The following is a 19,312-nucleotide window of genomic DNA, read 5'->3' as shown; positions in this document are numbered from 1 at the left end:
ATCGCCAATAACTAGGGCACGATCAACAGGATTCTCAGTGGGTGTTTCACTGAGTGGGGAGAATCTGTTTGATGTTGTAATTGGAACGGAAGAGCGGTGTTTTGTCCCGCGACTATAGCGTCTCACCGTCACCCAATTGCCCTGCTGCACGGGCTCTACTTCAGCCAGAAACGAACAGTGTACAGAGTTCACTAAGCTAGTCGCATCCAAAGCAGTATCTAAAGCCCTTGCACTCTTACAATTCACCTTGATTAAAGTTTGGATGCGTGTCTCTAGTTCTGAAACTCCGCCAGCCTGACTATCTCCCTGCATTTATCACATGTAAAACCTGTGCTGGCAGAGAAGGCTATGCTATACATGTTACATGAGGTATAGAGTCAGTGGGGGGCTTAACATAATGACGGCAGAGTTGTGACGTTCCGCATGAATTCCCTGCTCCTTGAAAACAAAGAAGATGGCTGCTGCTGCTGGCGAACAGCGGTCTTTCGAATCGGCTTTGGCCACGACTCTGGAAGACTTTGAGTTAAGCTTTTCTTTGAGAAAAGAACAAAGAACGGCACTGAAGTCATTCTTAAAAAAGGAAGATGTCGGATACGCCAAAAGTTTAATCTATCAACTAGCTCTGCTGGTGGGAAAACACTCTGGTTGGTTGTAGCGCTATCCTATTGCGCGAAGAGGGAATTTAAAAGACAACCGTTTATCCCGCCCTACGGATTGAGCCCTGCCAATGGTGTGTTCCCAGACCCAACATCTTGATGTGGGTCTAGCTTGTCAGGCTACAAGGGAGGCACAGCCTACCCAAAATTTGTATGTGAAAATGGGAGAAGGACAATTTAATGTTAAATAAAACTCCCAGTTATTCATTTAATGTCCCAGAATGTATATTTCTTGTTTGTAATTTCACCACTGTAAGTGTAACCACCGCACACCTCTTCTCCGAATCTGCCGAATCTGCCAGACGAAAGTCTGAGGGCATAGAGATGGGGAGGGGGAGGCAAATCCATAGCCGGAGACTTTTGCCTCCGTTGGTAATAATTTTTTTTTTGAATCACCACAGAGTATTTCACTTTCAGCAATTAGGAGTGTTGAGAAAAGTAACATGGCAGAGGAGGTTAGGCTCCCTTGGTATATCAACCAATCATCTTGATTACTGCATTAGTTTTCAGTAATTCAGCCTGGATGATCCCTTATTCAATCAATGTTGTCCATTATTCTTTCTAATGTTACATCAAGGGAATGTCCTGAGACACTGTCAACATGTCTTCTATTCTTTTCTTTTTAAAGAACGTCAAAATATGTCCTTGCACCACCCTCTTGGCCATATTTGAAGAGCGCAAGGCTTGCACACAGCTAAGGTCAAACAATATTGGAATTTTTAGATTTCATTGGCTAATCAGCATTATTTATAGCTCGTAAATTATATATAGAGAATATTCATATTTCATTTGAGAGAAATAAAGTGGGGAGGTGTTCGCTGTGTGAACATGATAGTTGTTTTAGTTTTAGACTAAATGTGAACATGCATTTACTCATCTCACTTGCACGAAAACATTCAGAATTCCTCAAAATGAATAAAAACAGTAAAATGCAATTTCAGAATTTTACGCAAAATTAATGTAAATATGCATTTCCTTCAGCCTGAGGCTTATTCATTTCACTTTTGGGGCCCTATTTTAACGATCTGAAACGCAAGTATCAAGCGCGAAACGCAAGTAACTTTGTGGGTTGGTCTTGGGCACTGTTGCTATTATACCGGCGGGATAAATGACTCTTGCGCCCGACGCAAATCTAAAATGGGTTGGTCAGAAGTAGCTTCATTATTCATAGATGTGGTTTGGGCATAACGTGAAATAAACCAATCAGAGCGACATCTCACATTCCCTTTAAGAGCAGGCCCGTTTGTTCCATGGCGGATTGCTATTATAACGGCGGATTTGCCATGCGCACACCAGGAGCGGTTCACAGCCGAGGAGACCGACGTTTTCGTCAGGGCCGTAAAAGACAGAGAAGTGACATTGTATGGGGATGGAGAAACCCACCCAAATTAGCTTTGGTTAAACAGGCGTATAAAAATTTGCCTAGATTTATGCCTATTTTTTCACATCTTCATGGACACAACAATGATTTCCCTTGTGTGTTTATATTTTTCCTTGTAATAATGTATGGTTTTCTAAAAATGAGAACTGCTGCGTCTGTGTGTAGATGAGATAAGCAAAGTGCATGTGCACACGCTACATTGATTATGGCCAAGCATGCGTCCTTAAAATAGCATAGGAATAACATGCGCCACTGACTTTAGACTAGGTTTTTCCTGGTCAGTGGCAGAATTGTTTTCTAAACCTGCAAAATAGCACCAGGGAACGTTTGCGCCGGAACACGCCTCCTCTTTGCGCTGAACCGCCCCCGGGAGCGCAAATGCATTTCCTAGTTTACCGACGTGCGTCTGTGGAGGGAAAAGTCTGCTGTGTGCGGGTGCAAAATAGGAATGATACATGCGTCGGTGTACAAAGTCAATTGCGCTGGGTGCAAGATAGGGCCCTTGGTGTGAAAGGGCCTTAACATTTGCCAAAAATAGAACTTGTGTTGATGTTATTAAAAAACAAACAAGCAAGCCCAGCCCAGGTGAGAAAAAGTAATGTAAAACAAGTAATGTAAATGCAATACGCAATAATGTAACACAAGTAATGTGTATGCATTACTAACAAAAGCAAAATGTAATGTAACATAAGTAATTAACACATGTAACAAAAGTAATGTGTAACATTACTTTTCATAAAAAGTAACACAATTAGTTACTTTTTTGTGGAGTAACACAATATTGTAATTCATTACTTTTAAAAGTAACTTTCCCCGACACTGGTGGCAAGTAAACAATACATGTCATGACAAAACTGTTGATGATGGTATGCAGGGCTCTCTTCATCTGTGGATGTACACTTTTCCCAGAAGAATTGGTTTTCCTCAAAAAAATACAATATCACAAAAACCAATGACAGGCAGGGTACACCCTGAAATAGTGAAATAGATCCAGAAATATGAGAAATGGTGGGAAAATAGAAATAGAAATATAAGGCTGCTAATGATCCAAAACCAATTATAAAAATGAGACTATCACAAAGATTACCTTCCTAATCATGGCACTTCTCTTGCTGGTCATGTAGATGATTGGATGAACCACAGCAAAACAATAATCTCCACAGACACATGCCATGAAGAGAGGTCTGCCAGAAATGGTCAGTTAGTACATGAAATTACAAAACCATTGAAGTTCTATGTTGTGCCAGACCATCTAATTGAAGACATTGAACGATTTTAGGCCCGATTTTTGCTCGCCGACAAATGCCCGAAATCATTGGCAAATCGGTGCTCGTTCACGTGAGTGACAATCACACAGTGTGAATTATAAAGACGTGATCTGAGAGAATCGCCGATGAGTCGCAGACGCTCGTGAGATATTTGGCATGCTAAATATCTGGACCTGTCTGCGATTCAAAATCCTGCCATGTGTTCTGACTGAAAATAACATCGGCGATGACCTTGGCCAATGAGAGAACAAGAAACAGGACAGCGGGATGTTCGGGGAGGAGTTATAGTCCAGAATATCAGTATTTTAATAGATATATTTACAATTATATCAAACAGAAACAAAGCACACACATTTGCTTGACCAGCAGCAATAGCAGCACATTGCACAATTATTTATTTACCCCAACTCTCTTTGCAGAACACACAATCCTTGCTCCCCTCGTCTCCCCAACCATTTCCTCCTGCATAATCTTTCTTTTTTTTCTCCTTTTCGCTGCAAATCAGCGCACAGACAATTTGGATCGCAAATCTTGCAGGCTATCTTTTTAAATAACAATTTCAGTCTCAGAGAACTCTCACGCATGCGTGATCTTTCATTATTTCCAAGGGGGAAATCCAGCATCCGGAAAGTCAAGTCAAGTCAAGTCATCTTCATTTATATAGCGCTTTTAACAATGTAGATTGTTCCAAAGCGGCTTTACATTGATAATAGGAAATTAAAGTAACAGATTGTTTTGGCTTTATAGCAGCTCTAGAATAAAGTTATTGTCCAGCTAAAGTTAGTTTTGATGGATTCAATTCCGTCAAACCATCATAACAAACCATCACTTGCTGTTAGCATTCCATTGACTCCCATTCATTTTGGCGTCACTTTGACAGCGAATAACTTTACATCTGAGGCGTTTAAAAACACTGTTTATCTCTAAAGAAACATGACAATGTATAAAAGGCTCCATTACCTTGTATCTTACGTTATGGCCCCGTAGAAGCCGTTTTTGTAAAAATAGGCTAACGATTGTGTCATAACCACTCTCTCGACTCTCTGTCGCACAGTGGAGAAATTATCGTTTAGACAGGAGGAGAAGCTTGCAGGCAATCAGGGGGACGTGGAGGCATAAAGTCCAATAAATTCAAGAATACTTACCAAAAGTTGCTCCTGCTACTAGCTCATGGACAGCTCCTACTCACGCTCTCAGTCTCTGCAAGATTTGGAAGGGAATGATTCAGATTTCTCTTGGCACAACTACTAGAAGACTTACAACTGTCAGACAGGTTGCTCACGTCACATCTACGTCGTCAAGCTCAGTTTGAGGCTGCGCAGTACGCTCAGCCATCAGGAAGAGAGTGCTTCTAATTGACTTCACTTGTCTCCATCAAAGTCTATGGGGTTGCTGTGTCCATTTCTTTTATTGTCTATGATTATTTCCTTATCACTTCTCACGTAGTGAAACGTAGTTTGCGGACCAGACAGAAGTTGTCGGTGATTCTTTCTTTTGTAAAGTCATGCCGTGTGAAACCCCCTGTCGCCGATCCATTGTGCAGTGTGAGCACAGCAGCAATTGAATGTTACCCCAGATGGTCATGCAGTGTGAAAAGAACAGTGACCTGACTACTTTGAAAATCGTGCAGTGTTGTCTTTTACAAAGTTCCTGAAGTATCATGAGAATGGCTGGGAAACCCAGGAGTAAGCAAACAACAGAGAAACCTGACCAGAACAGAGGAACAATTGGCTGTTCAGTGCAAAAAATAGTCCACTTGAAAAATCTGATGAATCCTGTGGGAATGATAATGTCTCTGCCAACATTTTTAGCACAAGAATTTCCCGAGCTGAAATAGAAAAGAAAACATCCCAGTGAGACTTAATGTGTTAAAGTAAATATTCCAATAACCATTACAATGCCCAATACATTTTAAAACTGCACTACAATGAGATTAAATCTACAATGCCATTTTAGTTAGCATGAATTTGTAGATTGAAATCTACAAAATTTGCTGACGACCTTAACTAATTCCAGTGTCATCACATTTCAACAATTTATATTTAAAGAAATTAAAAAGGTTTGTCTTACCTCAATGAAGTTTTGTAAGTCTCATAATAACTTGTAAATGAGAGACTGTGAAAAGCATCAAGCTTTGGCTGTGAGGGATTTGGCTCACAGGTGTGTAGATTAATAATTCAAATTCTTTCAGATGTTTTAAATATGGAGTTGCTATATCATTAAAAAAAACTGTCAAAAATGTTTGTACTACATACAAGTATAATTAAGATCAATCAATCAATCAATGTTTATTTTAGTCCATGTTACAGATGTAAGTTTAAACATTTTTTAAATCATTTTGAAATATATATATATATATATATTTATTTATTTTTTTTTTATTTTTTTTTTTTTCATTGATCATGGTGGAACTGCTTATAATGGATAGCTTCTTAAAACACTTAAAGCCACCTTTATTTATATAAATGTAGGTGACAAAATCTGACACACCATATGGTATATAATTATAATTATATGCATTGTGAAATCAAACTGTGCAAAAAAAATGTTCCTTTATGATTTCAAGTTAAATTCTTGAATAACATTGTCAACCCATACAAAATTACTTCATAACTAAATTTTAGTCACTATCTAAAAATGCTCTCGTTTTGGGATCATCCATTTCAACAACCCCACTTTATTTTTTCTACCAATTTGTGTATGTTGAACTGGCTTGTACTGTGTAGAGACTGTATACAACAGGCATAATTACAGAGCATGAAACTGTGAAACAATTCAAATAGAGTAGTTTGTTTCAAAATTCAGTTTTGTATTGTGCCCCAATAAAATAACTGACAGTGGCAGGTAAACAGTAAAAGTCATGACAGAACTGTTAATGATTATGTGCTGAGCTTTTTTCTTCAGTGGATGCATATTGCATTTTCTGAAGGATCGTTTTTACTCAAAGCTTGAAAAACTGAGATATCACAAAACCAATGACAGACATGGAAATAAACAGGGGTACATGCAAAAGTAGCAAACATACAAGAATTGGAGGCTGCAAGTGGTCCAAAACACACAATAAACACCCAGACTATCACAGAGATTACCTTCCTAATCATGGCACTTCTCTTGTTGGTCATGTAGATGATGGGATGAACCACAGCAAAATAATAATCTCCACAGACACAAGCCATGAAGAGAGGTCTGCTAGAAATGGTTAGTGAATATATGGAATACATTTTGTGAATATATTTTGTTTTTAGAATTTACAGTATTTATATAAAGTGAATTTATATTTTACGTATATGGTTAGTTTACTAGGTTTGCTAGTTTACTACATCTAAACTATTATTTTTTTATTATTATAAATAATCATAAGCCAATAACATTGACAGAAATATAACTCTGTACATGCATGTTTTGCAGAGTAAAAGAGAAATGTGGACAAATGTTTGGAAGAGGGGTGTTGTTTGTTTTATCCTTAACTTTTTGTTTTATCTGTTAACTAATTTATTTATTTATTTTTTATTTTTTTGAACTGTTGGGTGGCATGTGGCTCAGTGGGTTGCACTGTTTCTTCACGGAATGAAGGTCTTGCTTTGTGTCCTGGAGGCTTTTCTGTGTAGAGTTTACTTTTTCTTCCCAAGTTGGCTTGGGTTTCTTCCGAGTACTGTATTTTCCCCCACAATCAAAAGACATGCAGGACAGGTGAATTGTCTGTCGGTATCTAGTAGTTTACTGAGAGTATACTGCAGTGTACGTTACAAACTTAAATGTATTTAACTAGTAAACGTCTCGGTTACGTATGTAACCCTAGTTCCCTGAAGAGGAACTCAGCTTCTGATAGGCTGTAGGCCGGGAGTATGGCAGGGTGACGCAGAGTCTCGTTCCTTCTTCAGGGAACTAGGGTTACATACGTAACCGAGACATTCCCTTTCAAGGGAACTCAAGCTGCGTCAAAACGCTGTGGGAAAGCTAATACGCGAACCGAGGCTCCCTCCTCAAAGAGCACCCGCGGTAGCACAGCATTCTCAGCTGTCAATGCTCACAATGCTCATATTCAGCCCCCTCGAGGGTGGTGCTCCCAAACAAACAACACACAATACATGTGTATCTCCACCCGTGATGTAGATTGGGCAGGGATGAACACACTATTGAACTGTTGTTCGCTCGCCATTATAAAGTTTTTTTATTTTTTTTTATATATAAATCCTGCCTAGCTAATTCTAAGACAGACAAAAAACACTCAGGGATATAGATTTTACATAGAGCGCTTGCTGAAGACACAGAAGCTGACGCTGTTTGGTTCAGGTGTGCTTAATAGTTTCCTGGTCGATGATGCCATTGGACTGATTTCATACGTGCTTCATGACACAGTCACGCAGAGGCGCTCCCACAGCGTTTTGACGCAGCTCAAATTGAAAGAGAACTCATATTTTCCCTGAGCACGTAACTGCTAACTAAAAAATTACTACAAGAATTTAAGTAAACTATCAGTATACCTATAAATCACTTGTAGTATAGTTGCACTACAAACGAAATAAATGCTTGTTTGCTCATACACTAAAATGTGGGCCAATTTGGTCCCAAGTAGTATTGCAACAGTACACTTACAAGTATACTTCTAGTACATTGATATTAGTATACTTACTACATAAAGTTTACTTAAAAATATACTTGAACTATACTTAATGAAATTAACTTGAAGTATACTTATTTTTAGTAAGAGAAGGCAAAAAAAAGAAACCTTTTTGTACCCTAACATTCTGTAGTTTTATTTAGGTCTACCCAGAAATAAATATGTCATTGCTTTCCTTTTGTTTGCTACTTTTCATTGCTTGTCTTGTTGTGCTTAATAAGACACTACACTGTGTGTGTTTTTTTATTTTATTTTATTTTTTTATTCTAACATAAATTAGGATAATGATTCATGATAAATGAACTTATTACAGACACTTTATTTAGATGTGTGTGTGTATATATATATATATATATATATATATATATATATATATCAAAATCTGTATTGTATGTGTTTGTATAGTATACAAGTCAACACAAAATATATTATCATATTCAATGAACACAATTCCAATATAGAAAATTAATTATTTTCAGACAAGTTCAGTAATGACTATGACTATAATTGTAAGACCATAAAGATAGACTAGGCATTCCAGTCTATTTCCATTCCATTTTCATCTCCTCATTTTTATTATTTCTACAATATTTTGTATGTTGAGCTGACCTATGCTTTCCAGATAAAGAACTGGCATAATGACACCTCCCAAGACAATGGAACATATTGCAATAAACATTAAAGTGCAGTAGTACATATCAAAACTTATTGGTAAATTGTCTCCGAATGAAAAGATAAGTGCTGGTGGCAGGTAAGCAGTAAAAGTCAAGACAAAACTATTAATGATGGTACGCAGGGCTCTCTTCTTTTGGGGATGTATATGATTTTTCCCTGAAGGATCAGGTTTTCTCAAAGCTTGTAAAACTGAGACGTCACAAAAACCAATCACAGGTAGGGAAATAAACAGAGGTGTAGATGTAAAAGTGCTTGTAAAAATCCAAGGATTCATGACCATAAGAAATCCAAAACAAATGATCAACAACCAAATGATCATGCCAATTACCTTTCTGATAATAACAGTTCTCCTGCTGTTGATGTAGATGATGGGATGAACCACAGCAAAATAATAATCTCCACAGACACAAGCCATGAAGAGAGGTCTTCCGCACATGGGTAGTGAATATGTGAAATTATTAAAGTATTCAAATTCTGAGTTGTGCAAAAGCATGTAGTTATAGACACCAAAAGGCAAGAAACTTAGGAAAACAAGATCAATGATTGTCAGATTAAACACAAAGAAGTCATTCGTAGAAATGTTTTGTCGATGTCTTTGACAAAGTTTCCAAAGTACAACGGCACTGGCAAGGACACCCAGAAGACCACACAATGTAGAGAGACCTGACCAGAATATGGGAATAATAAGCTGGTCACTGCAAAGTGTAAAATAGTCCCTGGTTCCATTTGAGAAATCTGAAGCACTCTGATGTAAAGAGAACATCCCTATAAATGCACAAAGAAAGAAAGCAGTTGATGAGCCTTGTCCAATTACTTTTGAAGTTAGAGTGATCTGCTGAGGAAGATTAAGTAAAAAATACAGTATTTTTTTTATTATTTATTTATTTATCTTACCTCAGTGATGTTTATAATAACCAAAAGGAAAGAGATGCAATGAGAGGCAACACGTCTCATGAACGAGGTTTGAGAGGTATTACATGTACCCAAATAGCAATGGGTTATATCCCTTGAAGTTTTGAATATGGTGCAAATATGGTGCAAAATAACATCACCAGAAAAACAAACACTGCTTAAACAAAAGTACACAGCAGTGGAGGGGGAAGTTCTATTACATCCATCTAATATTATTATTATTGGTTTTTTGTTGTTGTTGTTTTTTTGTTAGTTTTTTTAATAAAAAAAAGTAATCTATATTCAATGGATTTTGATGTTGGTTATTATTTTATAAATTTTTTATTTTCTTTTATAAATTATTTTTATTAACGGTTTTCTCCTTCCCTGTTTGAAATGGGGTGGGCCATATGGCAAAAATATCATATCACGATTTTTTTTTCAAGAAAACCATTGTTACATGAATAACCTGGGACATATATATGTCATTTTTTTATTTTTATTTTTTGGCGTTTTTTAACGGCAAAATAATGTTTCCGCTAGGGCAAGCTGTCTGCAAATCTGGCCCTAAGTATTTGAAGGTTGAGCAATATAATCATTGGCTACTGATACAGCAGGAGCCAATCAGCTGTGCCATATAGAGAATAATGTGATAGCAAGTAGATTGAGTTAAGGACCTATCAGTCTGCCATGACAGAACTTTGTATTTTTGAGTATGCAGGTGTCACTGGAGGCTTTGTATAAACAAAATTACATAATATAAGCATAGTTAAACCAACACATTGAAACTCTAAACAACATATCAATCATCAGTCTTGACAACTTTTCACCCACACGATTGAGAACAAGAGACTTACAATGTTCCACTGATTCACACTGCACAACACACAGTATTAACACAATATTAGGTTAATATTTTTAACATCAATTTCTCTATAGGCACATACCTAAGTCTTGGCTACAATAAAATTACTTCAAACATTTCCATTTTTAATTGCCCAGGAAAAAGATACAGATCATTGAGCACACATTAACATACTGTAGTGGGTCATGTTTTCACACTAAATGTGTTAAGTTGTCACAAAGGTGTTTCAACCAAATTTAGCTCAAAACAAAAAACACAATTTCAAACCATTATTTTGGCCAACCGATATGGAACTTACTCAATTAGAAATAAAATTACAGCATTAAAATGAAATAAAAGTTACCTGTCCCAAACTGTCAAAACTGAGAGCACAGTTCAACATGTTTTTGCTTAGACGCAACTATTACCTGACATAACCAAAATTATGTGTCATAATGTTTTACTGTCTCTTGTTCTGTTTACTCTGATTCCAGGTGTCTTTCTTCTTGTTCATCATCTTTGTTGTATACACCATGCTTCCCTTCTCCATGAGGGATGCCATCATAGCCAGCGTGATCACCGCGTCCTCTCATACTGTTGTCCTCAGTGTCTGCCTCTCCTCTACAGTCGACCATGTGGAGCCCCTGGTATGGCAGGTCAGTGTTCTCCCGTCTGTCTTGCTATCTGCGTGCCAAGAGCTGTGAGCTTTACCCTGTGCGCCAACTGCTTAAGTTTGCCTTGTCGGTTTGGAATCGGAAACCATTGCCAATTGCTTGTGATTGTGCATGTGTCTGTTGGAACAATTACAAATGCTTATTAAGCCAGAGATGTATTTTGTTGTTTATAAATTGGGTGCTTATTGTAATATTGATAAATTACTTTTGAAAAGCTCTCGGTGTGTTGATAATATGATGGATATTCATTGATATAATTCAGGTATCAGTCTTAATTAAGGTAACCAGATTTCTCAAATGAAAACAGGAACATGGGACAATTTCTAGTTCAGTGGTAAATGTATTACTCAAATATAATGCTATTATCCAATTATTATCCAAGGGTTAAAAAAGAAGGACATTTATTTTATTTTTTTACTTACAGTTACTACATATAAAGAAATGTAAAATAAAATAGAATTGATAATAATGTGCATCATCTAAATAATATGATTTTTTTTTTAGCATGGTTTAATGCAATAAAGAGAAACAGAGACTGTATGTACTTAATCTCTTTATTGTATTACATTTGTGCAATTATGGGGACTTTTTTTTTTTTTACAACATATGTATTATTTTCTTTCCTTTGCTTAGTATTCTCACAGTTTCATAAACAAACATGAGCTTCAGTGTACTTTAGACACAAAGCTAATTATGTCATTTTAAAGCTTTTTTGTGAAACTTAAAATAATTAATTTGAAATGACGCATATGAAATATATATTGCATTAGATATTATTTCACTGTAGGAACACAATAAAAAATGGGGACATTTCTGAGGACAGCTCCATCTGAGGAAGGCCATCCAAAACATTGAGTGTCCCCAGAAGACGGGGACATCTGTTCACCCAAGACTAAATATAACTAGCAGTAAATATTAGATGAGACTGACCTTCCCTTGGTATTATGTTCCTTATTTAGGCATTTTCATATTCTATAAATCAAAGTCATTAGATTTTACCAAAGTCGTTTGCCCTTATTCATTTTCTTTCAATCTCTTCTATTTTCCTTGTCGTGAAACGCATTGCACATGGTCTCTGATTTCATTTTCAATTGGATTGCTTGCTATGAAAATCCAGAAAGCTAACTTGCTTCTATCTTCAAATAAACATGTAAACAAGCAAATGTGACCTTTCCATAAAAGCCAATTTCTGTGAAGGGCGTACAATAATATGTATTTAGAATTTTCTGTAAAAGGTCAAAATTTATATGAGCAGAAACCCTTAATGTAATTATAAAAAAGTCAATGAATTTTCCATTTCCAGTGTCCATTTCTGCATTCAGTGCAAATGTTCCTGTCTTAGACTACACAATAAGAACCCTATCTGACTCTCTCAAATACTGTTTCTACTCCTTATTTCTCACACAGTCTCAATTTCTTTCTCCCCCTTTCATGCTATGTCTTTTGGTCCGGGATAGAGAGACTCTTGAAATCTGTGCATTCTCTAACATCTGGAATGCCCCAGGCACAAGAGTGAGAGACACTTTGGCAAACTGCTGCTTGGCATCTTTGGGGAAGAACAAAACTATATATATATACATATATATTTGGGAGGGAAAGGGCCTCTCAAAAGTTTGTATGAGAAATAATAAACAAAGTGTTTGAGCTGTTTTGTTTTTTGTTTTTTTTGCAACCACTTTTAACCACCATAATTTTGGTTGTGATGTGACTTCTTTTAATAAATGTGATGTTAATATGTACAAATGAACAAACAAAAATATTCAGTTTTTTTGAGCTAACAGTCTTAAGTGGAAGTTGAACGCATTCACTGGACAAGGTTGTTGATCTGTTTCGACCTCACTCTGACCGTCACTGGTCTAAATAAGATGATAACCTTTGTTCCGCCTTCTCTAGAGACCTTATGTAAACAAAGTCATGCCCATGACCCTGGAAGTGGAACATCGCGCGCTTTAAAAGCGGGTTAAACTTTCGGCTCTTTACCTTTACCTTTCTCGCCTGGTACTGGTAGGAACCAAATTAATATAGTTTATTCACCATTTAATTTATCACCCAGGTGGTGCAGGAATATATCATATACTGTACATGTTGGGATAGTTGGATTACGAGTTAAATGCAGGAACACATCTGTCTTACCATTTGTCCTTTGACACAAGGCCCTTTATTGTCTTGCATGGGGGAAGTGTGTTGATTTGCAGATCTTTTGAGGTCACCACGGGATCATATCTTTTTTTTTTTCTTTTTTTTTATCAAATAAATGCAGCCTTGGTGAGCAGAGGAGACTTCTTTTAAAAACATCTTACAGATCCAAAACTTTTGACTGGTAGTGTATATAGGCTAGATATTCAGCTTCAGAATTAATTTTAGCAGAATTAATTTCAAATAGACGTGGAAGTTCATTCACTGAACTGACAGTACATTTCTATCAACTCTTTAAGGAAGGTTATTCTTCTGGTCAAGAAGAATAACTTTCTTATTCTATATAGTACAAAACAGTATGAAAAGCATGCAGCAAAATCAAACGTTAAAGTGATTTGATCTGTGAGAAGCAAAAAAAAAAAAAAAACAGAATAACAAAAATAGAAAAAGAAGAAGAGAGTAGATCAGAGAATGGCAAAATTTACAAACCTTTGAGAGCCAGCAAATAATCACATCACCTTAATAGGGGCATATAAGCTTAAATGCATCTAATGATTGATAAAATGAATACTTGCATTTATTTATTTTTTTGTGCTGAGTAAGGATGGATATGTGTGTGTGTGTGGAGATTCTCTGTGCATTCGTGAGCTGAAGCTTAGTTTCTTCCAGAGATCATGTTGTCCACGGGAAATTTAAACAAGGTTAACTTGAAAGCGAGTTTTGCTTAAAGTCAGGAAGGTGTCTCATCTGTAAGAAAGGAAAAATGAGCATTGATATTCTAGGTTAAGTATCTTTTAAGGACAAATTCACACACACCCATGGAAGCATCAACTTTGCCGGACAAAGTTTTTCTTTGTCTCCTTTACAGCCTAATTTGTTGTTTAAGTTTATGATGGTCTCAGAATTTATACAGTTTCACCCCAAAGTATGGTAAACGTCTTACATACATCATTAATTAAGGCATAACGAGAGGAATATTTTAAGACCAAATACGACAGGATTGGAAGACATAAAGGAGTGGTACAGTCTCATCTGGAAATAAGCATTTAAAATTACCATAACATAACTAAAGTATAACATAGGGACATGCATATACTGTACACACGGGAATATATCATATACTGTACATGTTGGGATAGTTGGATTACGAGTTAAATGCAGGAACACATCTGTCTTACCATTTGTCCTTTGACACAAGGCCCTTTATTGTCTTGCAAGGGGGAAATGTGTTGATTTGCAGATCTTTTGAGGCCACCATGGGATATTTACTTTTTTGTTTTTGTTTTTTTGATCAAATAAATGCAGCCTTGGTGAGCAGACGAGACTTCTTTTAAAAACATTAAAAATCTTTCCGATCTCAATCTTTTGAACAGCAGTGTATATATTTGGCAATACATATTTAAATTCAGTGGAACACTTTTACCCCTAACCACACAAAAAATGAACGTTTAGGGCATATAAACAGTCAAAGTTGTCCATTCAAAAATTACAGTTTCGATTATGAAATCTCTTTAATAATTCATGAGAGCGCTTTGGTGAAGCAGGGTGGACTTCTATTCCAAGCATACTCTCTAATTTCAGCATGATTCATGAAATCTGTGCTCAAAGCTATTTAACATTAGCACACAGGCCACATGGACTACTTTAAGATGTTTTTATTTTATTTTGTGTGTGTGTGTGTGTGTGTGCTTGTCATTTTTGAAGCTTGACAGCCCCACTTTCATTGTTTGAAAGAGTAGTGAGAATATCTTTAAAACTTTTCCTTTTGTGATTCAAGTAACCAAGAAAGATACATAGGTCTGGAACAACATAAAGCCCTAAGTACAATTAGTTTTCTTATGCATATGCTAGCATTTAAACGTGTAGCCTTTCAAAGTATACCCCATTGGACAGCGTGAGAGAATGCATGCATCTTGGTCCAGTGTGTGCACTATAATTCTCTAGAAGTGATGGCCGATAAAATTTTCATTGTATGCTTTTAAACTAAAGTTTAAAGGTTATGAGGGGGAGGGGTTATCTCATAACCCCCTCACTCAAGCGCTTGTCAATGCGGGTGTCTGTTGTCGTTGCAGTCTCCGGTATTTTTTCCATCCATGCAAATGTTTAAAAAATAAGTCAATGATTCATATCAATGCTATCAATGATTCTTATGTCTAACATGACATGTTGTTGAAAAAGAAATTTACTCTAAAAGTGAACTCTTTTCTTGTCGTTTCAAACTATTATAAGAAGCAGCTATTAAGCTAAGTGGGCCCCTGGTTTATGTGTCTGATTGCTAATTGCATATTCAAAATTAAAAGTCTGCTAGACTAATGTTATAATGTTCGAATGGTTCAATTGATGCTCAGGGTGAGTTGATTGATCTGATCTTGGTGTCACTGGCTGAAAAGCATGGTTAAATTTCAAATTTGCAAATAACAACTTATGCACTTTAGTGTGTAATTAGGATGGTAGGGCCCCAGGTTTAAATGGGTGTTGGATGGGAGGACAGCAATACAATCCAAATGATGAATGGGTTGATGCAATTCTAACTGAATGGATACTACAGAATTGACCATTTCATTTAATTGCACATAATTCTTTGAACCTCTCCGTTTTCTCTTCCTTTGACTTACACACAGAAACACAAACTCATACTGCAATAAGGAACAGTGATATGTGGGGACCTTCTCATATTTGCGAGCCAAGTGTATTTTGAATTTTAAATTTCATAATTGAGTTGAACAGTAATCGTAGGTAAAAATGTAACAACTCTTGTAAATGTTACAACAAACGAACAAACCAATATTGCTTCATCAGGTATATTGCAGTGCTGTACAAAAGGGGTCATGAATTGAGAAATACAATTTTCCTTGACCTTTTGACATATAAGAGGTCATTGTACTAAAAACATCCTGTAAGTTTCAGAGCTCAATTTTTTTTTTGTTAGTTTAAGAACAAGCTTTTATTGAAAAGAAGCTGCCAAAATGACTCGTTTCACATATTGTCTCATTATGGTCTTATAGTGCCATGAAAGACCACCTCTGAAGAAGTTCAATGCCTACTTTTACATCGTTGCCTCTTTAGCCCCGCCCAACGATACATGCATGTCATTTAGTAGTAAATATGAGAGAGAAGCAAACACACAATTACTCGAGCAACAAAATGATAGAGATGACCCTATTGAAAAAAAAAGTATACTTAAGCACAATTTATTCATATGTACTTTAGTAAAACTAAATGTATTTGTGGTATGTTATAAATTTGTATACTTAAAGTCTGTTAAATTGGAATTAATTTTGTACTAAATGCATTTTAGTTGTCCAAAAGCAGTGCTGAAGTTCAATAAAAGTTAAATATACTTGTTTGTTCTAAAGTGGAACTATTTAAAGTATGCTTAAGTACATATTTAAATATCTACTCTTGTATTTAATTTCTGAAATGCAGATTTCACTCAGCATAAACTTCAAATGTATTTTGGGGACATTATAATCGCAATTCAGTTGCACTGTAAGATTGTTCAACATACATTAATATTATACTGATAACAAACTGAGGTCATACTATCCTTTACTTAGTGATTTTAAAACACATTGCAATGGCATTCCAAGTAAACTTGAAGTGTGGTAATGACATCATTATTGTGTGCTTCAAATACAATAAAGTAATCTTTATAAATAATGGCACAGCTGAAGAATTTACCTTTTACTGACATTTTACAGACAACCACAGTATACCAGTAACTCACTTATCCGGAGAACATCAGTGAGAAAAAGGGAACAGACATATGTACATTGAATGTAGGAACCACTACTGACTGGAATCGAACCTGTATAGAACACGAAAGTGCGTTAAACTTGAAGCTGTTGAAGAAATAAAGCCAGCAGACTTAACATTAAATAGCCTATCATCTATTTATTTATTTATTTTATTTTATTTTTTACCAACTGCCAGGGTTATTGTGGAGGGGTAGGGATTTGAGTAAGTTATGTTTGTATTTAAGAGGACTATGTTTGTTCTTTTGTTAAGTGTGTTCTATGTTTGTTCTTTTGTTAAAAATATGTTTGCAAAAATAGCCTATCATCTGCAAAATGTTTTGATTCCCTTTTACCTGACATGATCTGTCATTAACGCTGCAGGAAGCAATTGCATAAACTGGCATAACATTAGTTTTATTCTTGTGCACACACTAAAACATAGACAGTTCCGTTCATTGGTTGAAGAATGTGAACGTGCAGAACTGCTTGTGTTTCAGTGCGTGCGGATGGAATAAAACCATTCGTAACGTGGCGATTGTCTCTGCGTGCTTCAACTCTCAATATACTGCACAACAGCTCCTGATGTAAAACGCAATGAAATTATTTGCCGGTTTGACGTTCTTGCATATTACGCTGCTGATTTAAATGTGACGCATGAATTGAAATTATTTTAATACATTTTATGTTGTTACTTTTCATGCAGTTAACATTTCTGAATTTATTTGACATTTTACCTTTTTCTGTAATTGAGGACAGGTCAGGATAATTTTAATTATTTGTTTAATAATTCATAATATTTTTACAGCCCAAACTGCAATGGGCCAATAAAGTACAACAAATGGGAAAAGTGTATTAGTACAGTAGGTGCACTGGAGTGTATTAAGAATAAATAAAACTTCTGATCAAGTCCGTGAATTTCTTTCACCATTTCAAACTGACTATATGTTGTTTTCTTTTTTTTGTCATAATTGCATAATCTTTACTTTTGTAACTACTTTCTACATGTATGTAAAGCTGTTTTGCAACCATGCAAAGTAGTGAAAAGTGCTATAGAAATAAATTAGAATTTCAATGCCGGATTTACAAAGTGTGGTTATATTTTTGAAAAAGGTAAAGGTCATAATTATAAAACTTACTGAAGTATAGTTAAATATTTAACACATTATTTGTATTTGCAAATTGCTCATTGTTACATTTGCACTGTAGGCAAAAGTTTTCTTTGGAAATTCTGCTCTTAAAACATCTGTTCCCTAGTGAAAAAAAAATAAAATAATGTTTTTTAATATTTAATTATATTTATATTTAATTATATATTTTAATATTTAATATTTAATATTTTATAATAAACAAAAATATATAGGCAAATAAAACTATAATCACGCTTTGAGTCAACGTTGTAGTCCGCTCTGGGCTTCTTGTTATTGTCAAGCTAAAGTTATTGTCAAGCTAAAGTTAGTTTTGATTGATTCACTTCCGTCACAACGGTCATTAGTTATTAACTTAGGGGCCGCTAACACGACACCGTTTTTACAGAAAACTCTTAAGTTCTCTCTGTGCAAACTTTAAAAACTCTAACCTGTGAGAACGCTGATGGCGTGCACATGCGTATTACGAGTTCAGTCTATAGGTATGCGTGTTTGAATATATATGCACAGGCGTATAGTGCGCAGGCGTGCAGTCCTTCCCTACAAACCAACCCTCAACATACTACTTGTCTGGCCTTCAAATTTATAATACATAATTTTTATTGTTTCCGTGTATCCACATGAACCGGAATTATCCCGACAACGCTTTATCTATAGAGAGGTAAAGGGAGGGGAGAGACTAGTTGACACTTCAGGACTGCGTTGTCGTCGTGTCCAGGCGCAGGTCCTTCATCAGATCTGGTATACGATGTTTAATAGGGAGCCAATGCAGTGTTGACAGAACCGGGCTAATATGGACATACTTCCTGGCTCTGGTAAGAACTCGAGCTGCTGCGTTTTGGACCAGCTGTAGTTTGTTTATTAAGCGTGCAGGGCAACCACCCAGTAGAGCATTACAATAATCTAGCCTTGATGTCATGAACGCATTAACTAATTGTTCCGCATTTGTCAATGAGAGCATATGATGTAATTTAGATATATTTTTAAGATGGAAAAATGCGGTTTTACAGATACTAGACAAGTGACTTTCAAATGAAAGATTTGTATCAAAGAGCACACCCAGGTTCCTAACCGACGACGAAGACTTGACAGAACAGCCACCAAGTGTTAGACAGTATTCTAGATTATTACGTGAGGAAGTTTTTTTGTCCAATAATTAGAATCTCTGTTTTTTCAGAAGGAAATTACTAGTCATGCAATGTTTTATATCCGCTATGCATTCCGTTCATTTTGTGAATTAGTGTGAGGCTAGTATGAGACATTTCTTAGAAACAAAATAAATAA

General features: G+C 36.0%; 1 protein-coding gene across 2 annotated transcripts in view; it reads left to right on the top strand.

The window, feature by feature from the left end:
• adcy2a (adenylate cyclase 2a) overlaps positions 1-19,312 on the top strand; it is a 175,831-nt gene that overhangs the window by 103,955 nt on the left and 52,564 nt on the right. For both annotated transcript variants that reach the window (XR_014603239.1, XM_084089569.1), the window contains exon 3: positions 10,831-10,992. Coding sequence is in view for 1 of the 2 variants with exons in the window: in XM_084089569.1 (XP_083945695.1) it covers positions 10,831-10,992 (162 nt within the window). In the remaining variant the exon portion in view is untranslated. The remainder of the gene's footprint in view (positions 1-10,830; positions 10,993-19,312) is intronic.

This window comes from Abramis brama (assembly GCF_963993115.1).
Source record: "Abramis brama genome assembly, chromosome: 17".
NCBI lineage: Eukaryota > Metazoa > Chordata > Actinopteri > Cypriniformes > Leuciscidae > Abramis > Abramis brama.
This window is presented reverse-complemented; position numbering and strand designations above follow the sequence as displayed.